Source organism: Rhinolophus sinicus, linkage group LG09, assembly GCF_036562045.2.
Source record: "Rhinolophus sinicus isolate RSC01 linkage group LG09, ASM3656204v1, whole genome shotgun sequence".
Lineage (NCBI taxonomy): Eukaryota > Metazoa > Chordata > Mammalia > Chiroptera > Rhinolophidae > Rhinolophus > Rhinolophus sinicus.
The window spans coordinates 4,266,867-4,285,877 of record NC_133758.1 but is presented as its reverse complement, the minus strand read 5'-3'; the positions used below and the strand labels follow the sequence as shown (position 1 = coordinate 4,285,877).

Genomic DNA, 19,011 nt, shown 5'->3' with positions numbered 1-19,011 from the left:
AAATTTTCTTTTCTTTTCCATTTATTTGTTTTTGTGGCATAGGAAACTGAATTCCTAACAGGGATGTGTATGGGTAATTCATCTGTTCGGTTTGTAAAGCCTGCTTGAAATATAAGGTCTGAGTTGTGATGGACAAGACTGCTTTACTATTTGAAGGACAGAATTCTGTAGAATTCAGCAGTTTTGGAAATGGTGGCAAGCAGATTAATAGTAATTCTGATTTTTAAAATTTACTTTCTAAGAATACATAAAAATGGCATGTGTATAAAATCAGGTAAAAAAAAAAAAAGTCCTATTTCCCAATCAGCATACCAACCTTGAATTAAGCAACCAAAATGCACTTGGACAAAAGTAAATAGGTTAATTCGGGGCTTCGTAGGTGTTGCACAGAATGACAGGCCTCCCAGGTTTTAAAAGTGAATTCAAACATACAGAAATAAAATGAAAACAGTTATTTTCAAATTACCTAACAGTGTGTAATTACATCACTGAAAACATCTTATGGAATTACTAAAGCACTTATGTAAGTAATATTTGAACTCACTTTATCAAAAATATAATTATTTCCTAAAATAATTTGATTTGAAATATCTCGAAAGTTTTGAAGCATCTCATTCCTTACTTACCAGAGTCTCCCCATTTGAAAGTAAGCCCAAGGTTGATATTCAGATGGTCCAATATAGTCAATAAATAGGAGTTTTCAATATATGGATAGATTTCAATACTGAATACTGGCTTTTAAAGAGCCTCCTCTAGAGGCCTCCAAAGAAAATTTCCCACGTATCCTGGAGCCCCCACTTCCAAGATCTGGCATCCAGAGTTAAACCACGGACAACGGATCACACCCAGGACCCTGCCTCTGCATTATCACTGTCTTCTTTTCTGATTAGCCAATGCCCGTTGTTAACATTGCTTCATATTACCACAAAGGAGGCCTATTCTTCATTTGAAATATGTTTTTGTGTTCCTATGCAGCTGTTATATATTAATAGGTGTAAGCAATCTATCTTTATCACTATATTTAGTGTAGTTGGATTTTTTTTTCCCCTAAGTCTCCATTAGTGGAGTTCTGGTGCAAATATCTTTTAAGCAGTGAAGCAGCAAATCAGAAGAATTCTGTATATTTAGGAAGAACTGGAGGAGATGGAAGGCTTGTAGACACCTACAGAATAAGTGATTGTGAGTTGTTCACCTAATTTATTTACCTGTCTTTCTACTGTTATAAAGAGTCTTGTCACGTACATCATACTTTTTTGAGATCATTCAATCAAAGTGTAAAGGATCCTATGAAGACTTCTAAATAAATTAATATAAAATATGGTTAATCATTTCAAAGAAACTATCTTTGGATGCAGATGCATCAACTTTGAATTAAAGAGCATAAAAGTAGGTATGATAATAAATAAATCTGTCAAATCAATTTAAAAAGGCTAAATTTTAACATGAGCAATGTATATAAAAATATGTAGCAAAATAAAAACATAATCTTTCTTTATTATAATATGTTCGATTTTTTTTTTTCTATTTACCGGTTTATCAAATTCATGAGAATGATTATTTCTGTAGCTTGACATTTTTTCAATATAGACTATTCAGAATGGTTATGATCCTTTAGTTTTTCTATCACTAAAATTTTCTTTTCTTTTCCATTTATTTGTTTTTGTGGCATAGGAAACTGAATTCTTAACAGGGATGTGTGTGGGTAATTCATCTGTTCAGTTTGTAAAGCCTGCTTGAGATATAAGGTCTGAGTTGTGATGGACAAGACTGCTTTACTGTTTGAAGGACAGAATTCTGTAGAATTCAGCAGTTTTGGAAATGGTGGCAAGCAGATTAATAGTAATTCTGATTTTTAAAATTTATTTTCTAAGAATGCACATTCAATATTTTAAAAGTACCCAATCACTAAATAAAACTTTATAGAGTGTGTATATAATTCAACAGCAACTAAATATATGATTTGACTTTATTTATATTTAAACACATCTTAATCAGTGAGATTTCAGGTATCATATGTGCCTTTAGTATAAGAACAACTCAGAATGGTGTGGTGTGGGTTATAAAATGGACTGTGATTTTAAAGCATTTAAAAAAGACTCTCCTATTCTAAAACAAAAACATATTCCATAAAATTTTGGAGATATAAGCCTCAATGCTAAAGGATGTCCTGTAGCTTAAATTGTGGAAAGAGTTGATATAAAGTGTGGACTTATGTAAGTCAGTATTTTTTATCACTCTAATAGAAGAAAACATTTCTCTTAACTCAAATTAGGAAATTATTATACATTTTTATATATCTTTATATAAAAAGTTACAAGTAGCAAGCATATGACACAAAGAAATGGAAGAGTAACAGTAGTATTCGAGGATGCATGCTTTTTACAATGTGTCTAATAAAAAGGATATTTTTCCAACTGAAATATCCAGAACTGACATGCAGGGTATTTTCTCAAACTGTCAATTCAATCATATTGCTAAGTGCTCAATCAAAAAAAAAAAAAAAAACCAAACAAAAAAAACACATTTCTATTGAAGGGTATAAATGGTAAAATACCTGATTTCAAAAACTATTTCTGAAACTGGGCATTTTCCTTTGATAAGAAACAAAAAAGAAACTGAGGGTATATAGGAAAGACCAAAAAACTGAGATTGTTCTTATTGCAAACTAGTAATTTTACTTGTCACTTTTGGCTGCACTTAATCATAACACAATAACAGATGTTATAGTCCGTAAGACCTCTAGCTGGTGTTTCCAGGGTCCATATTTTCACTTTTCACTGTAGCATGTTCAAAATCACTCAGGAACGCACTATTCTCAAGCAGTCTATATAATGAAAACAGTGTACATGTAATGCAAAGTTCATCCAAAATCGTGGGTTTTTTTTTCACAGATCACACAATGTACAACTATATAACAGAGACGAAAAACAACATAGAAACAAAGTGAAACCGACAGCAAAAATAAAGTCGGGGTAGTCTTAATCAGGAACTAATTTCTTCTTCAAGTTTCCAGTAAATCTCAAAATGTATTTAAATACTAAGGAGCACTTGGTGGCCAGCAACCAAATTAGGAAATGAACAAGTCATTGTGCAGCGGGGGTGTCTTGCTGAAGAAATAACAAATGTCTGTAATTCTTAAGTTGGGATAAAGGCAGTGGAATGAATTTAGAAATATGTCCACTTTTCACAATTCACTATAGAATTTTCTTTTCACAGTCCCCATGTTTGTATAAATAGTTCTTCTCTGAAAATAAAACACAGTTAAAACATTTTCTCCCATTGAAAAATGCATACAAATACACCAATGTATCAAGGTAATATAGAGCATGGAATAGCATTCACCTAGTTCATAGGTCAGAGGAGTTTTAAAGAGATTAGCTGTCAAGCAAATTTCACTGGGGACAAATTAGTCTAATATAGGTATGGACTATCAAATGCTAAAAGTAAAGCCATTACGATACCCAGCGACAAATTAGAGGTACACACAGACAACTGGTACTTATGACACGCTCCACATTACAAGCATCCAACGTAACATGCTGCATTAATTTTGATGAAATAACCTACATAGTCATGCAAAAATAAGAGTGCACACATTGGAGAAGAACCAGTGAACACTTAGTGTATGAGTTTGGAGTGAAATGTTGCCAAATTAAATCAATAAAATTATTATCAATTTTATGTATTGACTTCAATTATATTGAGACAATATTCAAGTTTTTAAATTATGAAAACCTTGGGTTTCTTCTGCTATTGCTTGGAAGAGGTCACTAATTTTTGTATCTTTGCCTTAACACATGTAAAATTTAACTCGTTATTTTAATATCTTTTTACTAACACTGTAGCACCATGCTTCATGGTGAGAATATTCACATTTATTTTAAACATACATGTACTAAGAAGCATCTTCCATCAGCATTGAATCCATTATATCTCTCGTCATGAAAGGTTATGAAACACGTATCACAGGAAATAATGAATAAAGAACCCATTCCCTAAAAGAATACAAGACGAGTGCAACAAAACAAAACAAAACAAAACAGAATAGAACAAAGTGGGAGAAGGGACTGAGGGCATTTGCTTACCTTGAATTTTCTTTTTAGACCCTAGTTGTGTTGTATTCAGATTCATGTTTGCTTAGAGACCCAATGAGGCAGAACCTGGAACGTTACGGCTATTTCATTCAACAAAGTAATATTTGCACACAAAAATAAATATGCACACAAGTCATTACTTAAAAGCATTCCTAAAAATTCATAAAACTATGGAAATATATTTTTGATATCAGCATGCAAAAATATCAAATCAACTGAAATATTTTAGGTTTTGAGGATGGATGATGAATTGGAAAAGTATGTACATTTACAAAACAAACTACTTGCTAGTGAACATGCAAAACAAGACATAAATAGACTGGACTTGGGGATTTAAAATAACTGTTTCCCTAAACTTAAATTTTCGTTCCTCCTTTTTTTTTACTCATTTTAGGGCTACTAATATAATGCAGATAATATTGTCTCTATTAAAAGGAAAATGAATGAAATGTTTCTACTAATGTTTGCTACATTTCAATATAAATATCAAGCATTTAGCATAGCATGCTGTCCTATGCAATTTGTAATATAACTACTCCATGATATGTGGAAAAAAGTATTTTCATTTCATACCAAAAATATAATACATTATATTGCAAAATATGCTATTTCTACTTTAAAATTATTCAACAAGATGGGATTAACCACCTCGGTAAGGCAACTATTTCAAAATATCATTTAATCTATTAAAAGATATAAATACTGATTGGGACAACACTTGTGAGCATGTGGATGGAAATTTGCAATGCAGATCTGTGATATAAATTAAAACCATAGTTTCTGTAGAAATGCATATTACGTATGCATAGAAATAAGTATCTTTGGTCTGTGTGCTCACACACATACACATACATGGATGAGATTTCGAAAGCGTATGGAGAGCGCACTGAAACGGGAAAAAGAAGAGGGACAAAGTCGAGACACTATGGTTGAAATCATTAATCAAAAGAGAAACTGAAATGTGAAGACCAAATAGAACACAAGGTTCTGGAAGCATTTCTGTCCTCAGGTTATGGTTGTCATCAAGAAATCGACTGATACTGACCGCTGGACGGCTCTGTCGTGTCGCGACAGCCTGTGACTGGTGGTGGGCACCTCCTCGATCTCGTCGATGTCACAGGCCGCGGCAGCCTCTTGCGAGTAGTTGTGTTTCATGACAAGGATGTTTCTTCGGTTCGTGGGCGGGACGAGGGGCTTGGCGGGCTGGGGGGGCATCTCTGCCAGGACAGACGCGTCTCTTGTGCTGAGGTTGCTGCGGCTGCCTTTCGCGCTGGACAGCTGTGATCCACAGTGATGGTCATGGATGCATTTGGAAGACGACCTCCGCAGTTTGTGGTAGTTTTCAAAGTCATCTGCCACATGGGCAAAGTCCGCGGTGGCCGCTGTCCCTCTGAGGGTGCACAGCTCGTAATGGGGAGGCTCAAACACCTCCTGGAAAACCGTCTGGTCACAGTCCGGCTTCCTGTGGACATATTTTTTACGAGGCTGTTTGATCTGCACAATGACAGAAACGATAATAAGGATGATCACAATGCAGGAAGTCACGCCAATGACCGTCCCACTGGTGTTGCTCAGCTGGTCCAGCAGGCTGGTTTTCCTCTTTTCTACAGGTCGAGGGGAGTGAAAACAACAGAGAGAACAAGACACAACCCACCACGCATTAATATGGGAGTCAGAGCGCGGACCGATAACTTTAAGATGCAACAGGCTAAGCACAGAATTTTTACAGGCTCAGAGCAGCACGAACAAGTCTTTACAAATGAACCCAAATTTTCGCTTTTCACAATGACCCTGTCGTCTAGCCTTGACACAGCCCTCCCATTGCCCAGCATCCCTGCTTTAAATGTAAATGTTTGTTGGGAGAAGGTCTTCTAACACCTTTTGAATGACATCTGCAAAGGATCTCTTCATTTTAAAAGCAGTAAAGTCTTTTTCTTCTCACAGGTGTAAAGAAAACCTCCAAACTCCACTACTGGGGGCATGATTCCACCTATATTGTTGTAAATTTATTCCTGATGTGGATAACTGAAGTGAAAGCAAGAATAATATTCTGAACCCAAAAGGTAACTAAACTTTACGACAGACATTTCTGGAATGGTGGCTCAAAGGCATCTGGGCATTTTCCCCAGTGACACAACCATAAGTGGTAAAAAATTATGTTTAAAAGTCCCAACCATTTAAAGTCTGAGAAATTATCCTACTGGCACCCAGCACAGGAAGGTACATTTAATTATAATAATAATAATAATAATAATAATAATAATAATAATAATAAATCTCCCACATTTCTTGAAGAACCGTAATTGTCGCATTTAAGCTCTCGCCAGCCCCAATTCATCATGATAAAAGCTGTCCTCAGGGAGACTCCAGATAACGCTGGCTGCCTCTCCCCACAGCTCCAGCCTGCAGCTACAGGGCCTCCCCTGAGGGGCAAGCCGGTAGCATTCCTCACCTCCCATCCATACTGCAAATGCTCAATTCCAAGCAGGGGTGGCTGAGATATGGGGGCTCCCTTCCCCCACCAGCCCAACAGGTAGGACAGAGGCTCTAATTCAGGGGCAGAGGGCTGAGAATGGAGGCCTGTCACACTGGTCCCAGCTCCTTCATCCAGTGGAAGCATCTGGAAGCCAGCTGAGAAGACGAGATGTGACTGAGAGAGGGGCGCCACTGTCCCTGCTCCCCCTTCCCCCAGAGCTGCGGTGCAGGAGGGTCTGCCCATGAAGAGAGACAGCCCAGAAGGACAGAGAGCACTACAGCTTTCCCTGAAGAAAGCTACATTGTTTGGCACCCAGTGTGGACATGCTCAACACAATGGAAATTCACAGTGCTGTAGTGAGATTCTTCACAACACATTTAATTTCCCATCCATTGCAAAGTGGCTCCTTGGACACAAAATGGATGGTGCTCACGTCCTGCCTTCAGATATCTGGGCCGGATCTGCCCCTCTTACACACTGTATGGACCACGGCTGCTGTGCGTTGCCTATGTGCTTCTGCCCACAGGAGGTATTGGAATAGAGAATACTGGACTTTAAGCATGAAGGAGTTCTCTGCCTGTTTCTTTTCCTTTGCCAGTTGGTTCTCATTATATCTGAATAAAAGAGTATGGCTGGTATTTTCAACTTTACGAACACATGCAACATTTCTACCCAAGCCAAGCTCAACGTCTACAGAACCAGACTCTTTACAGGCTGCAGGAGGGAGCAGGACTTTGCAAACTGTTTTCATCAGAAAGGAAGCAAAGCATTTAGGTACCAAATTGAAGCTGAGTTTAAGTGGCTGGAAGTACTTGAAAGCACACACATGCCTTCAGTAAGCTCTCTCCAGAGTACACAGGCCCCACTCAGTGATGACAAACTGGAATAATGGCAGATGCCACCACAGATTCAGGGCACCTGGTGTGACAGGAAACTGCTCTGCACTGAAAGCTCCCGTTGCCTCTCCATGGCCCCACGGAGATGTCTTTAATGAGCCTTCAAGGGTTAAGGATGGTTCACTGTGCGTGAATGAATGAGAAACTTTCAGTTACAGCCATAGTGATGGCAAAAAAAAAAAAAAAAGGCTTACCAATGGATTATAAAACACACACAAAGTTCATAAAAGCCACTCTATACTCTATCTTTAAGGCTATCTGATCCACATAAACATTGGCATAAATGTCCTCCCCACCTCCAGGCAGGGGATTTTGCAAATTTCAAGGATGAATCATTACCTTTACAATGATTTTCATCCCAAGGATACACACAGTTCTGGAGTCCATTGCACACCAGTGTATTGTTAATACACATGTTACTGTGGCAAAAGAATGTGTTGCCTTCACAGGGAGCTAAAAGCCAAAAGAAAAAGACAAAGGAGTTACAGGGATGCTCAGTAGCAAACCATTCACATTGCAAATCTAAAAACACAAAGATCACAATGATAATTTGCCGCCCAACTGAGATAAACCAGCTGACATTACGTTTTCAGAAGTGGTGGCGTGGTGGTAATTATTACTTGTGTTACTAACAGAGCTGGTGTTCCTCTCGAGATGTGTGGCTTGTAAACCAGGCACGGGAAAGCTCCAGCATAAAAATGAAATACATTATCCATTCGGTTCTCTTCTGTTTTTTTTACTCAGTGCATTCAGTGAGCAAAACATAAGTGCCTATCACATGCACAATATTATACTTCACATTCGGTCTGTACATATTTAGTTGTCCTGTGCAAAAAGACTTAATTTAAATGCTTCTGAAAATCTATGCTTACACAATACTAATGAAGAAGGTATATATCAAATGAAACCCATAACATTATTTAAGCATATGAAAAAGACAAAGAATGTCATGGAAATTCAGAACGGGAGAAAAATAATCCTGATAAACATAAAAAAACTATATATTATTCCCATCAACATTTAACATATATATGGTGATGAAATTAGCCTATTTTGAATGCATTTCACACATTCTGGGAACTTCAGGTACAAGGTCCATGATCTCCATATTACAATGCATTTAGGGGGCTGGGAGGTAAAATAAGAACCCCAGGAAGGTGTATAATTTAGCTACATAAACATAAGAAATAGTGAAGAATTTAATATAGCAAAGTAAAATGTTAGATGTAACTTTGATATTAGGAAAACATTATTTCTTTCATTATCAGAGTAACAGGATATTTAGAATAATCCGTCTCTAAAGTAATACTGCATTAGGGTTTATAGTTGACAGACAGTCCTTTAAAGTTAACTTTTGTTTTCACCTTTGTAATCATCCCACGTATCTCATAAAAATTGTGTGTGGGGGGTCTGGTGCCTTTAACCCCCATTTTGTTCAAGGGTCAACTGTATTTTCGATATTAATCAAAATTGTCAGGAAGCTACTTTGCATGAGACAATTTAATATATTTTAATACTCCTAGAGGAATCCTTAAAATAAGGAAACAAACACTCAAGGCTTGAAAATCAAAGAGCACAGCAAAGATAGAGCCAACTCAAGAGAAACAGGTCCTTACAGCTCTCGGGGCCCTTCCCCCACCCCTTTTCCAGAAGAACGGAGTTTCGTCTTCCCTCAGCTTGGTTTCACTTTTGATCCCTGGTTAAAAAAACAAAACAAAACAAAACAAAACAAAACAAAACAAAAACACACACAAAAAAACATAACAGTCATGTTGGAAAAAAAAAAAATTTAGAACTAGAGAGTACAAAATGTGCAATAGTCATTTTGAAAAGTCTTATGTTTAACATTTTATTGGGCTAGTGATTTGTTAAGCATCCTATAAACCTTTTATAATGTAAAACTTAATGACGCAATATATTATCACAAAAATGTGCTTTTTTTGTAAGACACTAAATTTGAATTTCTGAAGTCAATCACAGTGGCTTTTGTCGAGCTGATACAGGCTGTTTAGCAGATAATGAGTGTTGTCAAAATGTGCACACAAAACAAACAGGAGTTTCCTGCAAATAGATTAGAGTGGCTGCAAAATGCGTTAGTAACAAATGTAAAAGACACATTACCTAATAAATTGCAGTAGTTTTGAAAGTACAGTTATCCATCAAGTAAAGAATACCTTTAAAAGAGCATAAATATTTATTGACCTTCTAGAATGAGTTGGAAAAATTATTGTAATTACTATTAAATAGGATGGGTTACTTTTTAAAAATGAACATGTAAATAAAAATGACTTTGCATTCTATAATTGAGTGAAATATGACAGTATGTTTGTAAGAGCACTGAGATTGAACTCCAAATTCTCCAAATGTGATTTCAGTTTCTGCTGCTTAGTAGTTGTGAAAATATCTTATAAGCTACCAATCGAAGTCCCAGCATCATTTATCATTAAATATTGGGGGTTGGACTTGAATGTACAGGGAAGCCAGCACTGCCAATAAATCACATTCCTGACATACTTCTTTACATCAAATGATCACGCAAATGTGTCAGTAATTGGAATCATCCTCGCTGTTTACAGTTATTATTATTCCAGGTAGTAGTAGCCCATCTTTCCCCCCTTACTATTGCTAACATATATAGAATTGCCATGCAAACAACAACAAAATAAATAAAAATAAAAAGCAAATCTTGCCATGGCAAAGAAACAAATGTATAACAACTTACATTCCTTGAAGACAAATCAATTGTATTTCATAAACACCAAAAGTAAAACATATCAGATTCTAAATTTTCTTGATATTTTTATGTCTGAATATTTCTCTCATATAGTTGCATCTTCAGTGGTTTAAGAAAGAGTCTCAGTTCTAGCTCTTGCTAAGGAAAACATCATGTGGCACCTTTGTGCCCCCAAATCGCGCTACGTTCTTATTGCTCTTTCAAGCACGTCGGGTACACTCTGCGGACGTCCCGTCATTGCCCACACTCCCTGGCATGCTGCTGGTAACTTCGGCTTAGTGGCCACCCCCCCACCCCCTGACCTCCCACCCACACAGGCCTTGTCTGTCCTGGAATACCCCTTCTCCACTTGGCACTCCAAATCCCATCAGAACTGCATCATCGATACAGTTTTGAAATATTCCAACCTAACAGGAAATTACCTTTTCCGTAAATCCTATTACAAGTTTTAAACGAGTTTACCGCTACATGCTATCATCTTTCCCAGCAAGTTCGTTGAGGTTAGGGGCATGGCTTTTTAAAAATGTATATGTTTTTAATCTCTTATAGGGCTTCACATGCTTAGGCTTGTAGGAAATATTCAACAGATATTTTTAATATGTTAATCTTACGGAGCAAAAATTTAACTCTGGCCAGGCTGCTCCTCCGAGCTATGTCCCAGGGAGCAAACTCTGACAGGTGCGTTTATTGGTGGAGAAGTAACCTTCAATGCCATGGTCTTCACATCCAGTACAAACTGGGATATTCTCAGAAACCGAACCTCAGCATCATTGCTCTGCTCTCTTACTATTACTGACAAAGCACGTATTCTACCAAATTGTAGAGAACTTATTCTACTTAGAAATTCAATATACACCTATCAAAAGCTCTTGACTCTTAAAAACCAGCCGCCTTAATTCCCCAAGTTATCTGGAAGAAACTCACTGTTAAGTTTTTCTGGTATTAAAGTGGCAACTAAGGAAGTGATACAGAGCACAAAATTCAGAGGACCACACACTAGCAGTTTCCAGGACCATTGCTTTCTTTTGGGTTCTATTTTTAAATCCGCATATGTTCCCATTTTGACCACTAGGTGCCAGTGTGCACCATAGTTTGGTGAAATTACATTTCACTCCATCATGATGCTTTTAAACCATGAATGCATCTGGGATAAACAATGGTTTATATCTGTATAGTCCTGATTCTAAAGAAATAGAAACTTTAGCAGGAGATAACCAAATTAATTTTGAGCATGTGTGAATTAGGTAAGGGAGGACAAGAGAGAACGGCAGCCATGTTAACACAAAGGAAGTTTTATTTAAAATTTTAGTAAAGAATCAGGAAACCTATATGCTATGATGTGAGAGGTCTAATCACAATGCATCATCATTTTCAGTAGTTTGCACATGTAAATATTGCTCCAATTTTGTAATTAAAGGGTTTTTAATTTATAATTGCTATTTTAATGCTAAAGCCACGAATGTTCATTCTAAGTTATTTCTTTCTTCTCCCCCATTTCTTACTGAATCCAGAAGTCCATCAAATACTGTTCAGGAAATAGTAAAACCAAATGTAAAATAAAATGGCAGATTTCTCTCAGAAATATTGATCTTTGACATACCTGTGCTTTATGGTTAATAAAACTATTAATATCATTGGTAGATTCAGAGTCAAAGACTATCACACTTCATCAAGAAAATTTGGAAATAAAGTGATGCTTGATCTATATTCCTTTAAAAATCATGACATTATTTAAATAACGCCTCGGGGCTGAAGGTCAGATGCTTCCCCCCACGTCTCCCAGCCCCGGTCCCGAGTCTCCTCTCCACACACATTCTCCTTGCTTTCCTCAAAACCTTTTCTTTTAACTTCTTTAATTTGAGGTTTGTCAGAAGTTCACCCCCCTCTGCTGGCCTGTGTGTGCACAGCCTCACATACATACACATTCATACACTCACATACATGCGCGTGTGTGTGATCACACACACAGACACACACACACTCCTTTGGATCTTCTGCTTCTGCTCTTTTTTATGCTTCATTATTTCTCCAATCTGAAATTGGAATGGAAATGGTCACAGAACTATGTGGAGAAGCAGCAGAATGAGGAAACGGCTTGGAGGACACGGACATGTCCTTGCTTCAGTTCCTGAATCCAACTTTTATCAGCATTGAAGACACTGACTTATTAAAACTTTCTGACACTCAAGATGCTCTGGAGTGTACCACCGCCTGTGCCTGACAGAAGGGAACAAAGCTTAAAAATATGACAACAATGTATACCTTGCTGCTAAGTATCATTTTTTACAGTGATATTCTAATTATAGCAAAAAGGCAAATGCAAAATAAATAAATAAATAAATAAATAAATAAATAAATAAATAATATATGTGGCCATCAGAATTAACCCCAAAACAAATGTTTTGTTTTGTTTTTCCCAAAATAAATGGAAAACATTTCCCTGTCATAATACTTTCAACTTAAAATGGCCCTCGAGCTATGCAGTTAGAAGAAATGGCATTTTATTTGAAAAATGATGATCAGATTTGAGGCCAGAAATAGATTTGTGCATCTTCTCCTCATCTCCTTTATCATCTTCATCTTTTTTTTTTGAAAAATCAATATCTGCTTCTAAAACTATGTTCCAATGTGACTCAGTTATCAGTCAAAATATCCAGTATTATTGACATATATTTTAATCTTTTTTTAATGCAAGAAAGTCTATTCACAAACTTCAATTTAATACCACTCGCATTAGATTCCCTCTCATCTTTCTGCTAAAATTGCATATTCCTACTGTTCCAAAGGACATCATATTAAGAAAAGAGGAACACCTTCGTGAGAAAATCATATTCTATAAATAAAGACCATTTCTTTCCTCACAGAGGACATAATCCACATCATGATTTAACCATTACTACTTGAGTCCAAGAAATTATTATACATTTTTATATGAGGATTATGTCTTCCTTTGATCAGCAACATGATTTATTCATTGTGTGCAATTAGACGTGACTACAGTTACAGCAAGGAAGATACTGTATTTTGTTGGGGTCTGAACTCTGATTATTATTAGAACTCGGACATTTGGCCCAGGCTTTGTTTCCATGACTGGTGTACACATATCTGTAACAGTTGTTAGTTTATACACACTGTTCTGTTAAAGGTACTGTATTTGGTTTCATGGTTGAATGTACTAACTCCCAAAGGAGGATTTGCAATCAAATTAGAGCCAACTATAAATGGGCCACAATAGCATCAGTCTTGTGATATGCTAGTTCAAAGGCTAACAATGCAGAATATTTGTTTTCTATCTCCAAACAATAAACGTGTACTGCCTATTTTCAGTGACACGCATAAACTACAGTAGCTGTAAAGCCAGAGTCAAAGAGACCAATATACTCATAAATTATACACAAGAATCCTACCCAAAATGACAAGGAATGTGCTGCCTTTCTTCTGTCCACAAGACCCCTGGTAGACCCCCAACTTTACTACGGATCATGTTGATCTCAAACTTTCAATGAAAGTTCTGCAAAATTTCCTAATTCAATAGACAAACATAGCAGCCCAATTATTTCAGTTAAGATGATTGTTTTAGCCTACACCAAACTACTTGATGAAACTGACTTTAAAGTTTAGTTATTGCACTAAACTATATCTCTATATGCATACAATATTTTCACTGATTTGAGTTAAATGAGCAAGTCAGTGATAAATGTCCAACAAAAATTAACTTATTTTTTATATCTTTATATTAAGATATTTTTGACAGTTATTTTCTTTATGGTACATCTGGACTCAACTAACTGTTTAGAAGGAAGGAGGGACGGAGCGAGGGAGGGAAGGGAGTCCCTGGGAGATTATAAAATTTTGTACCATTTTCCTTTGTTTAAAAGCCTTATTATATTTGAAAGCAAGAAACTGCTAACTTAATCGTGTCAATATACGCTTATCCCATGAATAGACACAATTGTAGACACACCGTCTATTGACCGTGTGCTATAATACGTCTCAGACACATATATTTAAAACTTACAGCTGCCCTGTAATGTAAGGACATGGCAGTGGGGGCAGGGAAAGACAGAAATGGGAAAAGCAAAGGAGATCTTGGACGTGGGAGAGCAACTGTTTCATCCAGGACACCCTGACAGCTCCTGAGTCACAATTTGCTGTGAAATGTTACAAGAGCAACCTTTTCTAATTATTGCCATCATTTAAAATATTAGGGCTAATTCAAAGATTCACTCATGCCACCTGGGAGAGAAAAAGCTGATGCTCCCTGCAGGTAGTAAGAGCATTGGAGAACCCTGGGCTCAGCCATCAGCCTTTGTCATGCAGTAAATTCGCCATCCATTGAGTGTGTCTTGGAGGTGAAAATAGGGGAGACATTATAAAGACAGTAGTGATAATTGAGTCTAAGAGAATAGGTTATTAGATAGTGACATGGTACCATCAACTGTTGGCATCATTATCACCTCTCCCCAAAAAACTCTGTTGTTATTATACATGAGTCTTAATTATCCCAATATAAAAAATGAATACTGCTTTTATTTACTTAGATTTAATAAATCCCTTCAGAAGGGTTTATCAAATTATATTTCTTTATTAGTTTTAACATGTGTACTGAAATAATAAACATGCCATGTAGAAAAATCAGAAAATACTGATAAACAAAAAGCCTCATCACCTAAAATTAATCACTATTAATATTTCAATTGCATTGCCGCCTATACATGTATATTACATATATTATAGATACTATATATTAAATATTTATTGCACATATTCACAGGGGTCTATTTTTAATGTACATGTGTTCTGTTTGCTATTTGCTTTTAGAATCTTATTTCTTAACATAGTGCAATGTTATTAAGTATCAATCTAACGCATCATCTTAACAGTTAAAGAGTGTATAAACGTTCCAAGGAACACTTAACCTAGCTATTTAAGCAATTTCCACCTCTTAAATGGTTTAAACATAGTCATTACTAGTGTATATTTTTAGGTTAATTTTTTAGCTCAACAGGTGAGATCCTATTTTTTTTTTAAACTTATTTTAGAATTGTAATATCTAGTGTTCAGTTGCCCTTTAGCAAACTTTTACTTTGCCACCATCATACATGTGTTTTCATTTTACCACTCTCTCCAAAAGTGGGTATTCTGTTATTGCTAATTTTTTTAACTATCTGAGAGGTGAGAATGATGTCTCATTCCTATTTTAATTTACATCTCTTTCTGTACTCCTATGTAGACTTGTTTGTTTCCTCCACCAACGGCCAATTATGTTTCTCTAAGATTTTTTTTTTTTTTTTACTTTATTTGCCCTGTTTTGTATTGGTGTACTTATATAACTTTCTTATTGTCTTCTACAAACTTTATTCTTTATAACATCAGGATGTTCACCCACTGCCTAGCACTTGTGGTGCCAATTGTTCTCCAGCTCACCTTTCTCCTTTTTATTTTATTATGTTTGTGCATATTAGTGCATTTTTTAAACTCTGTATATTTGTATATGGTGATATTTTTCTTTATCCACACTGTTCTATGTCTACTTTAGAAAGAGGTATGAAAATATGACACACATTCAACAATTTCCCCAGCACATTTTGTGTATTGTAGATATTTAAATCTATGCCAGCTGGTATTTATGCTGCTATATGACATACATAAGTAAATATTTTTCGTGTTAATAAAGTGGTCTTAATCTTTTTTCAAATGCACCAACTCATAATGGTGAGACCTGGAAATCTCTATCAGTTAAACGTGAATTTACATTTTAGTCTGTGTTATAATGGGTAACATTTCTTCCTCTAGTATACAATATTTTCTCTCCTTCGTGAAGTATTAGTGAAAGCAATGACTTTTGAGTAACAATCAATCACTGTGCAGGAGAGTAGAGACCCAACTAATGTAAACAACTGCTGGAGAAAAACAAATGCTACAAGAGGAGAGTTGGGTTTCTTCAAATACAGCGTTAGTGTGGATAATTTACTAAAGTAAATGAGGAAGTGTGTCGTTGGGGTGTGGGACAGAGTACCAGATACAAATAACAGTTTCTGAAGTGACTCACACACTTGAACTTAATTAGAATGAGTGTGGTGACACCTGAAGAGGAACAGCCATCTTGCTCACCTTGTGCCATCAGTGCCTGGGTGCTTACCTGCTCACTGAAGGAAAACAGAACAAATGGAGGAATACCAATAGTATCGAAATGAAAACTCATCGATGACTAGGTTAATAGAACAGCAGTAGATACTCAACTTCTAGCATCCAGCCGATGCTAGAGTGATGATTTTTTTTTATGGCCTACAATTATATTCTGCCAGATCTCTTGAACTACCAAATTTAGGAATAGCAATACATTAATAAATGGTAATATATTTATTAATGTATTGCTATCAAATAATATATTTAAGTAATATATTAAGGAACATATATAGGTTGAGATTTGGATTATCCATCACATTAAATGAATATGTTTTAGTTTTCTATTGCTGATTAACAAATTTTTACAAACTTCCTGGCTTCAAACAACATCCATGTATTATCTCACAGTTAGGCAGGTCAGAAGTCTCAGTTGGCTGAGTTCTCTCCTTCGGGTCTCACTAGATTAAAATCAAGGAAGCTGCCTGGATTGGGTTCTTATTTGGAGAATGGAGGCCTCTTCAAAGTCATGCAGGGTGATGGAAGCCTTGGGGTTGTCGGACTGAGGTTCCTGTTTTCTTGGTGGCTGTCAAATGGGGGACATTTTGAATTCCAAAAGGCCCCCCACCATGCTCTGTGAAATGGCCCTCTCTATACCACGGCAGTGTGTTCCCTTAAGGTCAGCAGCTTAGAGGTCAGCCTTCGCCCATCCTGACCTTTAGACTTTCTTTGCAAAGGACGTACAACTTAATATCAATATGTGTTGTGTACAGTCAGACCAACCAGGGAAGACTCCTTTCTGATTAGTTCAAAGTCAAGTGATGAGGGATCTTAACTACTTATTTAAAACCCCTTTTGCCATATAATGTAACATGATCATGGAGTGATACCCCACGATATTCACAGTTTCTTCCTGCACTCAAGGGGAGGGCTATATACAAGCCTTGTGCACTGTGGAACTGTTGGGGTCATCACAAAATTCTGCCCATCACAGGCCACCTGCTGGCCCTCAATGCTTCATTTCCCTCACAGGTGCCAAATATATCCCTCTGCCCCAAGGCTTACAAAAGGATCACCCCAGTACAGCATCAGCTCAAAGCCCAAACTCTCACCGTCTATGGGGTGTGGATGAGGCTCCTGAGAGCAGTCCTGGAAGGGGCCTGCCCATCAGGCCCAGCCTGGCTCCTCTCCATGTATGTGCTCATGAGAGCGAGCTGCCCTAACACTCCCTACACACGATGGTGGGACAGGCTAAGATGGTAGCTATGGAGATTCTGGTTCACAAAAGGGAGAATGAAGAGTAAATGGAGTCACTGGTCCACCACAGTTTTGAAACCCAGCAGGGGAAATGGCGGATTTTTCTGGATTATGTTTCGGGTTCAAGGACTAATCATCTGTAGCTGAAGGCCTTGCCCTCCAGGCTCTTGGTTCTACTCTCTGAGTCATCCTTCCTTTCTCGTAAAAGGTAATATATGTTTGCAGCCGAGTAGTCTTATCAGATTGCTTCATGCCATTAGGATTTTGGGGTTCCAACAACCTCCTTCTATTTAGTTCCCTCTGTCCCTTTCACTCCAAACTGACAGCGTTTCTGCTGAAATGATTTTTCTCAGGAACCTCGTGGACCTGGCTTGAAATTCGTTGGATTTTGCTCTTAGGCAAAGTCACGCCCATAAATCTGTTCCAGATAATCCTTTCTCTCCCCTTGGCTCCTGCTGAGATGGCAGAGGATCATTGTCCTTACTCCTCCCAGGCCCTCTAGTTCGATAAGACAGAACTTTAACCTCTGGTAAGGACTTTTTAGTTACCAACACTGTTATCTTTGGATGTTTCTGATGATGGTTAAGCAAAGGTTATGTGGTTACAGTGTTTAGTACATTTCATTATTTGTTTCACACAACATTTAAATGGTAATTGCTCGTAAGTTGTCTTTCTTAAAGAATATAAGATACATTTAATAATTTCTCTTATATTGAAGTCTCTTTTGGGGTGCCCATACATATGTCCTTTGCCACTGGATAAATATAACAACAAAGACACAAGATAAATTTGTTTCAATCGAAGCTTATTGTAAATGTATGAGATTGTCCCAGAGAATGCTATTATAATACTCGTCAAATGAGAGTCATCATCTATCTATTCTCCAGGAACATAAAGAGCTGGGTGCTTTCTTCCAATGGAGGAAGAAGACCCCGTGTCTTCTGGAATAACTATTGAAAAGTCCACCCACTTGACTGATTTCCAGAGATTATTTAATTATAGGCATGGACACTCTTACCATTTAGCTCAAATAGAAATATTTCTAATGATTTATGCACAGTATGATATCTTTCACCATTTCTTACATAAGCAAAGTTTTAAAGACTCATAGACCGTAACCAACCTTAGAGTGAAAGGGATCTGAGAGGTTAACTAGTCCCTTCCCCACCTAACATTTTCCCTACACCATTCATGCCAGATGATCATCCATTTTCAGGTCAAACTCACCCCTGGGAATACATGCAGTTTTGGAATCTCACAGCTCCTATGAGCTAGACCTTTTCTACTAAATTAGACCCAACTTGTTTCCCTATCATTAATTTAACAAGTACTAATCTTACCTTTCAGACATGAATCAATATCACCCAACATAAGCCTAAGGTAGTTATCACATTTTGAACAAAAATAAAATCTCTGAGATAAGCATTT

General features: G+C 36.9%; 1 protein-coding gene across 5 annotated transcripts in view; it reads right to left on the bottom strand.

Annotated features, from left to right (window-relative positions):
• Positions 1–1,047: 1,047 nt before the first annotated feature.
• NETO1 (neuropilin and tolloid like 1) overlaps positions 1,048–19,011 on the bottom strand; it is a 77,669-nt gene continuing 59,705 nt past the window's right edge. Inside the window, exons 8-11 of one of the 5 annotated variants that reach the window (XR_012498689.1) lie at positions 7,806–7,919; positions 5,140–5,698; positions 4,086–4,174; positions 1,048–3,244 (exon numbers count right to left, since the gene is read on the bottom strand). Coding sequence is in view for 3 of the 5 variants with exons in the window: in XM_074339843.1 (XP_074195944.1) it covers positions 4,100–4,160; positions 5,140–5,698; positions 7,806–7,919 (734 nt within the window). In the remaining 2 variants the exon portion in view is untranslated. Of the gene's footprint in view, positions 3,245–4,085; positions 4,175–5,139; positions 5,699–7,805; positions 7,920–19,011 lie in introns of those variants that run through there. The other 4 variants (XR_012498690.1, XM_074339843.1, XM_074339844.1 and 1 more) reach the window with 4 other exon arrangements.